The sequence below is a fragment of the Gossypium hirsutum genome, chromosome D08 (genome assembly GCF_007990345.1).
Source record: "Gossypium hirsutum isolate 1008001.06 chromosome D08, Gossypium_hirsutum_v2.1, whole genome shotgun sequence".
NCBI classification, from domain to species: Eukaryota; Viridiplantae; Streptophyta; class Magnoliopsida; order Malvales; family Malvaceae; genus Gossypium; species Gossypium hirsutum.
This window is the reverse complement of record NC_053444.1, coordinates 44,526,862-44,537,836: the sequence shown is the minus strand read 5'-3', so window position 1 is coordinate 44,537,836 and position 10,975 is coordinate 44,526,862. Positions and strand designations below refer to the sequence as shown.

Below are 10,975 nucleotides of genomic sequence, written 5' to 3'. Positions count from 1 at the left end.
TTATTTGTTTGGAGTAGTGATTAAAATTTTTATTAGATATCAATTTCATACGAGTTCAATCAATGTAAACCCATCCTCACCAATATATTTTTTTTTGACAAACCATCCTCACCAATATTGTAATAAAAGAAAGGGGGAAATGCCCATGTATATTCCTTGCACTTACACCCCCCATACCTTTTTGAGCTCCAACAAACAAGTTTTAGCATCCACTTCATGATCTCAAGACTTGCGTTTGCTTGAAACAATTGCTTAGAAACAAATCAAGTGTGTGAAGGAGTGACAAGGGAGTGGACACTCCTTCACTGTCACTCCTTCACCACTAAATGGAAAACAACAAACAAACAAAACATAAGGAAGTTGTTTATGCAGTTCAGTTTTCCTATAACTGCGGAGTCTAACTCAGTGAAAAATATTCTCTTTAATAATTACAAGAAGTGATTATAATCTATCACACACCCATGACAATATCCTCACCTTTGCACATTGAAGAATGATACTCTCACCACTAAATTCATCCATTGTGAGTTCAACAAGTAAAACCACAAAAAAAAAGTTTTACTGTTAAAATGTGCTAATTCAATAAAATTCTCACAAGGATAGATTAACTGCTCAATTCTCTCTTAACAGTAACCTATACAAGTCTCTAATTATATAAAATATTTCAAGACTTGCTTACATAGAAAGATCTATGTCAACCCATATAAAACAATATATTAACTAGTTGAATACAGTATAATAATAAAGTACAAAGTAAATATGGACTCTTGGTATAACTAAGCAATCAGTGTTCCAATTCAATCTAATATCCACGATCCAAGGGATTAATAAAGTGATCCGATTTGATCCAATCTCTAAAATATGTTTCCCTAATTGATTGATATTCATTGATGGGTTAGATATCATCCACATAATCAACACAACTCATAAAATACGAAAAGTTGAAAATTTTTAAAAATAAGATGAAGAGGAGGAGGTCCCAGTCTGTCTCCCTAACCATGTCCTTATATGACTATGCTTTCTATTTCATTCTATATATCCTGTAAACTTCAATGCTCCAATAATATATTGTTGAAATTCTAAAAAGTGAGAGTATAATTTATTCTTTCATTTTTTATTTATAGTTTGGGTGAACTCCATTGTATATATAATCATGTTAAAAACAATAACCATAACTTCAGAAAGGAAAAGAAAGACCATGAACTAGCTAGCTATCCCATTAATGTGATTAAACAAAAGAAATTAATGAAAATTAACATTCACTGAAGATAATTTAAGTTAAAGTGGATGCATATCGGATGTTTGTAGTGTGAACAATAGGGTTGGAATTAGTAGCTTTTTGGTGGATGAGAAGGATAATGCATTCGCATTACAATGCCTTGTGAAACAAGTTATTCATATAGTTTCTTTGTTTGGAAGTATATACATATATTCAACATCTGCAACGTTGAAACACAAAGTTAGTCGGCAGTAAAATGTAAAGACGGAGTTGGCATTGTCTTCAATCCAAAGACAAAAGCCTGGACTTTATGTATAAACTTGAGAAACAAAAAATTTTGGTGAAAATGACAGTGGCATTGGAAAGCAAAGCAAAATGCATCATCCCTTCCTAAAACATATCATTCAACGTTTCTAATGTGTAAACAAGAAAATTGCAGACCAGTCTCCCACGTGTACAAAGTAGGAGGACCAGAACACGACGGTGGATATGATAACATCCTACTTGAAAACATTTCCATGGTCAATGGGTCAGAGTGAAAGCTGTAACTCACCACTATCATGGATCGTTCACTCTTGCCATCCCTGCCGTCAACTCTCCTGCCCCATAAGCATATCCCCGAGTACCACTCCCTCTCCTTTCTTCCAACATTTTATTTCCTAAACTAATGTTTCTTTTCCACATTTATTTAATATTAATGTAAATTGTAAATGTTTTTATCAACTTTTTAAAATGTTTTGAATTTTAATAATATTTTGTATTTTTATGAATTCTGTTAAATTTTGACAATTCAATTAATATTTTCTTAAAAGATTAATTTAATTAAAATTTAAAAAATTGAAGATGAACCCATTAATATGGTATCAACTATACTGAACTGACGCGTTCTCGTCTTTTCTCTCTGATTCCCCTGGCGTTTCCTCTCCCTCCCTTTATATATATTCAATCAACTCATTTTTCTTCTTACTTTAAATCAACGGTATATATTGCTTATTGGATCAATGAAAGGCGCTTCTTTTCCGACACACCAGAGGCAATGGGCCTCAGACACCGTTCCCGCCACCTTCAGTTCAACGTCCTCGCCTGGGACTGAGGAGTTCGTGGAGGTCACTCTCGATCTCCAAGACGATGACACCATCATCCTCCGCAACATGGAGCTGGCCTCCACTGCCATCACCGTCGATGATGGAGCCTATACTTCGGCATCCACTTCACGATCCCCGACCATCAGGAAGAGCTCCTCCAATACATTGAGACAATTTTCACAAGGACGAAAAGTCGAAGCCGTTGCTAAAGCCAAGCAGTTCTCGCAAGAGTTGAAAGCCGAGCTACGCAAGTTATCATGGGGACACGGACACGCAGCTCTGACTCTACCCGAATCCGACTCTGCTACAGCGGCTCGAGCTTTAAGAAAGCAGCGAGCTCAACTCGACCGGATTCGCTCCGGCGCTCAAAAAGCTCTTTGCGGATTAAGATTCATAACCAACAATGAAGCCAATGCATGGGAAGAAGTTGAAAACAATTTCAACAAACTCGCTAAACACGGCTCTCTCTTTCGCTCCGATTTCGCACAATGCATAGGTTTCTCAATTCATCATCACAAATCTTTTTTAATCCATTTTTCTCAAACTCTTAGATTAGATGTTTACTTCTGTTCGTTGTTTAGGAATGAAGGACTCGAAGGAATTTGCGCAGGAGATGTTCGACGCATTGAGTAGACGGAGGAGATTAAAAGTTGAAAAAATTAGCAAAGATGAGCTTTACGAGTATTGGTCTCAAATCACTGACCAAAGTTTTGATTCTCGCCTCCAGATCTTCTTCGACATGTACACATTATTAAACTATTAGTTACAACTTATTTTAAATTAAATATTTCTTCTTTTAACGAACCAGTTTTGAATATCCTATGTTATAGGGTGGACAAAAATGAAGATGGTAGGATCACTGAGGCTGAAGTAAAAGAGGTAAAAATAATATGTATATTTCCAATTTTTTAATAAAATTGTATCCAACATGCAAAAAAAATATTTACTTTATTAAAAAAAACAATTAAATTGTGATGCTCATGGGTGATACTTTTAATTATTAATAAAATATTTAGTGGGATTTGCGAGGGCTTGTATATAAAAGTAATTGACTTTTGCTGTGGATAATTTAGATTCTGACGCTAAGTGCTTCGGCAAACAAGCTATCGAGATTGAAAGAGCAGGCGGAGGAATATGCAGCTCTGATCATGGAAGAGTTGGACCATGAAAGATTTGGATATATCGAGGTGGGTCCATTTTTAATTTATGTGGAGCACTCATATTTCCATAATATTTCTTGCTTTGATTTTTGTCCGATAGATCTTACTGTTAATATTTAATAACAAAACATGTTGATTGTAGAGAAATCATACTATATTATTATTTTACAGTGAAACTTATTTAACTACATCCCATGATTGACCATCTCGAACTCATGGTTCTGCCAAGTGGCGGACCTTATTCATTCACGCATGCACTTACCTTGCATCTGCATCACTGATAGCTTAAAACAGTTGATATAATCAAGATCATCCTTGCCCTTTGCGTGACTAAAATTTTTTCGATCATTTAAAAATTTCGTTTCCATAATTGCATGATTTGGTTGATCATGACCTATGGAATGATACAGCTATGGCAATTGGAGACACTTCTCTTGCAAAAGGACGCCTACCAGAGCTATAGTCAAGCCCTAAGCTACAGAAGCCAAGCCCTTAGCCAAAACTTACAAGGACTAACAAATAAGAGCAGAGTCAGGAGAATGATTAAGAAACTTTTATACTATTTAGAAGAAAACTGGAAGAGGCTATGGGTGGTGTCATTATGGATTATGATTATGATAGGGCTCTTTACTTGGAAGTTCTTTCAATACAAACAAAAGAATTCTTTTCAGGTTATGGGTTACTGTCTCCTCACAGCCAAGGGAGCAGCTGAGACCCTCAAGTTTAACATGGCACTTATCCTCTTACCCGTCTGCAGAAACACCATTACTTGGCTCAGGTCCACCAAGCTGGGTCTTTTCCTGCCTTTTGACGACAATATCAACTTTCACAAGGTATGTAAACAACATACCAACTTTTCCTTTTTCTTTTTGCTTTTCCTTTTCGTTTATCATCTGGGTCCCAGGCAGTGGCGAAACTATCCCCTTAAAAGTGAAATTTTTTTGTCTTTTTAAAATTTTTAAAAATTTAAATTAGTAAATGTAAAGTTATACTTTTATACTCCTAAAATATAAATATAAGAGTTTGATTTAATCTTTTAAAAATTATAAAGATGTAGTCTATTAAAATGGTGAAGTTACACTTTTTTCTATTGTAAAAATTACATTTTAATTTCGATCCCCTAAAACAATTTTCTAATTTCGCCTTTGGTCCCAAGGACCTAATAACATGTAAAAGTCAACCGATATGAATTTGCTTTTAAAATCGTACGAGTTATGTCTACAACATAAGAAAATAGTGGTTAGAAGAGCTTGTTAGCACCTTAATGAATAAATTCAAACTTTATCGATATAATTTCTTCTTAATAATTTGTAACTTGAATTTGGAAAAAAAAAAGTGCTGGGTATTGGAGGTTCACATAGCAAAAGTTGAAAATTAAACCGATCTTAAATTATTTATTGTGTGTGAAGAAATTAGAAATAGATAATTTCTAAAAAATAAAAAAAAAAGTCAAAACTGGCCATTCTTTGTATTTAGGAGTAAATTAGTTCATCTACCATAAAATTTAATTTCGAATCAAATAAAGAAAATTATAAACAATAGTAAGGTTAAACTTAAAAAAGACGACTTGCTTTGTTTAAAAGTGATGTGAGGAAACAAAACAAATAAGCAATTTAATCCTTATAAGGTTCTAAAAATGTTAGAATTTTTTTAACCCACTTGAGAGCATTTTTTAACATTTAAGTTTAAGGCCATTTAAGATTTTAGCTCTTTGCATCAAAGGTAAATATACAAGGCTAAATTGCAAAAGAAATTTAAATCTTTAGTATATGGATCCGGTAGTTTAACAAAATGCTATATACGAAATTAAAACATTGTAGTTTTAATGTGTTTTCGTCCGTGACCGTGACCTAGAGGTGCTCATGGGCCGGGCGGCCCGGCCCGGCCCGACGGCCCGCCCAAAATATGGGAGGGTTTGGGTAAAAATATAGGCCTGAAATATGGGCTTGGGCAAAAAAACGAGGCCTATTTAGAAAACGGGCCGGGCCTTGGGCACCACTTTTTCGGCCCGGCCCGGCCCGATTTAATAAATATATTTATTTTTTTAATTTTAAAATATTTTTTACATACTTTTTTAATTTTTTTTAAATTTTAAAATATTTTTAAAATACTTTTTTTAATTTTAAAATATTTTTAAAATATTTTTTTAAAATTTTTTTAATTTTAAAATATTTTAAAAATATTTTTAAAATACTTTTTTTAATTTTTAAAAATTTTTAAAATAAAAATGGGCCTGGCCGGGTCGGGCCCGGGCTTATAATTTTTTCCCGGGCCTATAATTTTTTCCCGGGCCTGGCCTGGGCAAAATCTTAGGCCCATATTTCGGGCCGATTTTATTAGCCCGAACCTGGCCCGGCCCGGCCCATGAGCACCTCTACCGTGACCAAAGACATTGACTTCCACAAAATCAAACTCCGAATAGCTTGACCTTATCGTAGCTGAACCTGGGCACTTCCTAGATTCACTAAAGTATCTGTAGATCACAAGTTTGCTGCTCTGGAGCATTATATCATGCAAGCTTAGTTGTTTTATGAGTAAGAACAGCCACTTTAATCCATCAGTTTCATCATTTCTACTGTAGCTCATGGAATTTTAGTTATGAAAGTTATGACTAATCTTGATGCACATAGGAAGCAAACCTTACATTTATAGTGGATACAAGGTTTTCATGGCACTGACTTCTTTTGTATTTCTGAATTAATTAACCACAAAGTTTGAAGTTATTTATGATATCTCATTGAATTTGTGCAGACAATAGCTGCAGCCATTGCTATTGGAGTCATTCTCCATGCTGGTAACCATCTTGCCTGTGATTTTCCTATGCTTATCAAGTCCTCTAGTGATCACTATGATCTACTAATCAATGACTTTGGAAGTCATAAACCAACCTACTTAGACCTGGTAAAAGGGGCTGAAGGAGTGACTGGAATTTTAATGATTATCTGCATGGCAATTGCATTTATACTGGCAACAAGATGGTTTAGGCGGAACCTGATTAAGCTGCCCAAGCCCTTTGATAGAATCACTGGTTTCAATGCTTTCTGGTACTCACATCACCTGTTTATCGTTGTCTACATCTTGCTTGTCATCCATGGCGTATTTCTTTATCTTGTGCACGTATGGTACCGTAAGACGGTAAACATTTAAATCTTCTTTTCTCAAGTGATTGCATAAATTCGAACAACAGGATTTTATTTTATGTTGTACTGTAACTGTAATTAATTGTATTGTGTTCCTGGCTGCAGACTTGGATGTACCTAGCTGTTCCAATTTTGTTGTATGCTGGAGAAAGGACACTTAGATTTTTCCGTTCTGGTTTCTATACTGTCCGGCTTTCGAAGGTAAGCATAACACTATCAACTATGATTCTGTATAGAGAAAAAGTTCCGTAATTAATTGGAACTGCTCAGAGAAACATTTAATTAGGCCAACCAACAAGTAAGCACATTGTCAAAAATTTTCCAGTGAGGCCTAAATAGCTCTAAACCTAGGGTGCTTTTGTAATTTGACTGATGATCTTTTTTGTGCATAGGTTGCAATTTATCCGGGAGGTGTTCTCGCACTACTAATGTCTAAGCCGCCTCAAATTCGGTACAAAAGTGGACAGTACATGTTTGTCCAATGCCCTGCTGTCTCTCCCTTTGAGTGGTAAGCAAAAAAAAAAAAAAAATAATAATAATAATAATACTATTTTTAGGTGTTATTTCAGCTATTTCACTTCCGCCAGGCTACTAAATTGCATCCAGAGTTTCCAGAATAATACATCTAGGGATAAATTCTCAATGACTAACTTATGTGAGTTTCAAGTTTATTAGTATGAGGTTTAGGGTTCGATCTCTGTGTTTCTACACCCCTTCCTACTCCTTTCATTGTAATGTACTTGCTTATTTGTATAATGCTTATTTGTATAAAGAAAAGAGAGATAAATTCATGATAGAAGAGGATGAAAATGTATATTAGTTAGATCAAAAGCCAATTCCATTTGCTGTCAACAATAATAGCCCTTTAATATAATAGGGTCAGGTTCAACGTTTTCTATTGCTTTTTAATAATGTAAAGGGTGGCCAAAAAAGAAAATAATGTAAAGGAAGTTTAAAATATTATAAGTTTTACAGATGGTATACGTTTTGCATCATGCAAAAAGAAAAAAAAAATCTCAACGCGTGAACATTTTCTTTATTGTGAACCAGGCATCCATTTTCCATCACGTCTGCTCCTGGTGATGACTACCTTAGTGTTCATATCCGCCAGCTAGGTGACTGGACGCAAGAGCTCAAACGGCTATTCTCAGAGGTTTGTGAACCTCCTGTGTCTGGGAAAAGTGGGCTTCTCAGGGCTGATGACACAACTAAGAAAGGGTATATCTATTCGTCTTCTATTTATATATTCAACGGTTTAGCAGCATTTAGAATCTATTATGGAATAATTTTCAATGACCCTTGCTTGATTGTATTATTATCTGAAGTACAGCTTGCCAAAGCTCTTAATAGATGGGCCGTATGGTGCCCCGGCACAAGATTATTGGAAGTATGATGTCCTATTACTTGTGGGCCTTGGAATTGGTGCAACACCATTCATTAGCATCCTAAAAGATCTGCTTCACAACATTGTGAAAATGGAGGAGCAGGCAGTAAGTAACTTGTGTTAAGTTAATATTTTTTCTTTATTTAGAGCAAAAGAGTTTATAGTGTGGTGACAGGGGAAAGATGGCATTGGGATTCTAACTCCAAACCTATTAAAGATGACAGCATTAACTAATTAAGCTGTGACTCAGGCTTCCCTTGTGCTAAGTTAATGAATCTGCTGTTATTATTCCTTGGTCAAATCATAGTTTCTTAATTTTTCTTTATCTGATTCACAATGCTGATGCTTTGATTTTCAGGATTTGGTGTCAGATTCCAGTAGGACATCAGAGCTGAGAAGTGGGAGCAATGATTCAGGCACTCCCAACAGAGTTCCACCAAAACGAAAGAAAACACTCAAGACGACCAATGCTTACTTTTATTGGGTAACCAGGGAGCAAGGCTCATTTGATTGGTTCAAAGGAGTCATGAATGAAGTTGCAGAACTTGATCAAAGGGTAAAACCAAGAGTTGAAAGTTATTTTAGTTATAATTTTCTTTGAATACCATGGTGCAACTAACTTGTCACATTGAACACCAGGGTGTCATTGAAATGCACAACTATTTGACTAGCGTGTACGAGGAAGGAGATGCACGATCAGCATTCATCACCATGGTCCAAGCACTAAATCAAGCCAAGAATGGAGTTGACATCGTTTCCGGCACGAGGGTAAAATCGTTTTTGCCTCTCATTTTCATTGTCTTACCATACTTGACCGACTTATAGGATTCTGAACATCACCATCCAACTGGAATCCAACTTTATCAGGTGCGGACTCATTTTGCAAGGCCTAAATGGAAGAAAGTTCTCTCTAAGCTAAGTTCCAAGCACTGCAACGCGAGGATAGGTGAGCCGAACTCTATTAAGCAAATAAAATATTAAAAAAAGGCAAATCTTATTTTGGGTTTTAATATTAGTGGTGTGGTGGAGCAGGAGTGTTTTACTGCGGGTTACCCGTTTTGGCTAAACAACTCAGCAAACTCTGCTATGAGTTCAACCAAAAAGGTTCCACTAAATTTGAATTCCATAAGGAGCATTTCTAACACTATTATCATCCTTCACCATTCATAGTCCTAATAAATTGCAATAATAAGGCAAGACACTCATCAAATAGAAAAAAGAGAGAAAAAGAAAAGATTAAATATATATTATTTTTTTAGGTATATCTTTAATACCAAAAAGACAAAAAAAAAAGTTTACTGTGGTTTTGGAAAATGGGTTGGACCTCTTCATTTCCAAGAATAGCCTTGTAGAATATCCCTGCTGAGCTGATAGAAGATTTCAAGCTGAAGGCTACTACATATTAAATGATGAGTTCTTTCCATTAAGGATTAGATTGTAAATTATGTTCACCCGTTTTGGTAATTTTGTCTTAATACATATTCCAAAGAAGATTTATTATTATTATTATTTAAATTGTCTTGTATATGTAAAGAGTATGCTACAATATGGTATAATCTCGATCGTTCTCTTCATATATTTCCATTTCCCATCAAATAATAAGGGAATTTCATAACTCATGTAAAATTCATCATTTGCATAATACATATTCGCTTCAACTACTCTAATTGATTTAACCAACATTTTACCAAGAAAGACCCATTTTCTACTTTATTTATAAAAATGGGCCACTTTAAATCTTATTTACAGGAATGGGCCAAAAAATCAAAAACGTTTCCACGTAGGCGCGTTTTAAGGGGAAATTTCAGAAAAGAGCGTTTTTACTTTTGCCATGTCAACATAAAATGTGTTGATGTGGACGCGCTTTGCTGACATGGCAAAAACGCTCTCTTAAGGACGTGCTTTAGCCCGTGTTTTTGGCCCTCAATAGTCGCCCTAACGATCATTTAAAAATTTGACCGTTGGGGGGCCAACATTCATACAAAAAAAACTATAAAAGGCCCCCCACCTATTTTTTTCACACAATTTCCTTTAACATTTCTTCCAAAATTCTCAAAAAAGCTCTCATATTTCTCCTTAAAATTTTTAAAGCTCTTTTTAAATAACTATTTCCTTTAATTTATTTTAAATTAGTATTTTTTTATAATTTGTAAGATATTTGATCGTGTTAGCAATAGCTGAGGAATTAATTCGTCTTTATCATAAACATATCTCCGTCGAACAAATGAAAATGGTAAGGGTTAATTTTAATTTTTGAATATTATTTAATTTTTTTCATTTATGTAATTTTATTTAATTTTTATTTTATAATTTTTTATAACATTTGGTAGATCGGGTGTTACAATGTTATATTCGTAATATGTTTGTTCCTCCATCACTGTTGATAGAAAATTACTTGAGGGAAGCGGGTTTTTCGCACGTGGCCAATATAGGCCGGGGTGCAAATTGGACCCGAAACTCATTAGCACGTTCATAGAGAGGTGGAGACCTGAGACACATACATCTCATCTTCCATGCGGGGAGTGTGCCATCACTTTAGAAGACGTGCAGTTACAATTGGAATTGTCGGTGGATGAGTCCGTACTCACTGGGTCCGTTCAATCTGCTGATTGAGAAGCCATATGCTACGATCTTTTGGGTGTGATTCTGGATAATATTTACGGAGGTCGAATTGAGATGGACTGGTTACGAGACACATTCCCAAAGTTGGGGGATGATTCGACTGAAGTAGAAAAAATACGATATGCTCAGGCACACATCCTTGAGATCATTGGAGGTTATTTGATGCCGAACTTGTCACGAAACCTCATACATCTGAGGTGGCTATTGAAACTCGTTTATTTTAGAGTAACTGGTAAACTCAGTTGGGGGTCTGCCGTGTCACATACCGCTAATCTTCTATTATTATTATGTTTGAAATTGTGATTTTTGCTTTAAAACTTTCATGGCAATTTTATTTTTGTTAGATTTGAGTTGTATTATATAAA

At 35.2% G+C, this 10,975-nt stretch overlaps 1 protein-coding gene across 1 annotated transcript; it reads left to right on the top strand.

The window, feature by feature from the left end:
* Window positions 1–2,103: 2,103 nt before the first annotated feature.
* On the top strand, window positions 2,104–9,503 carry LOC107958792 (respiratory burst oxidase homolog protein A). Its single transcript, XM_041099269.1, has 14 exons — window positions 2,104–2,800; window positions 2,886–3,045; window positions 3,135–3,183; window positions 3,378–3,491; window positions 3,875–4,297; window positions 6,216–6,599; window positions 6,710–6,805; window positions 6,997–7,112; window positions 7,655–7,822; window positions 7,935–8,094; window positions 8,347–8,544; window positions 8,628–8,756; window positions 8,856–8,934; window positions 9,021–9,503. Exons 1-14 carry the CDS (start codon window positions 2,221–2,223, stop codon window positions 9,128–9,130), a joined length of 2,766 nt encoding a protein of 921 aa, XP_040955203.1. The 5' UTR covers window positions 2,104–2,220; the 3' UTR covers window positions 9,131–9,503.
* Window positions 9,504–10,975: the final 1,472 nt, after the last annotated feature.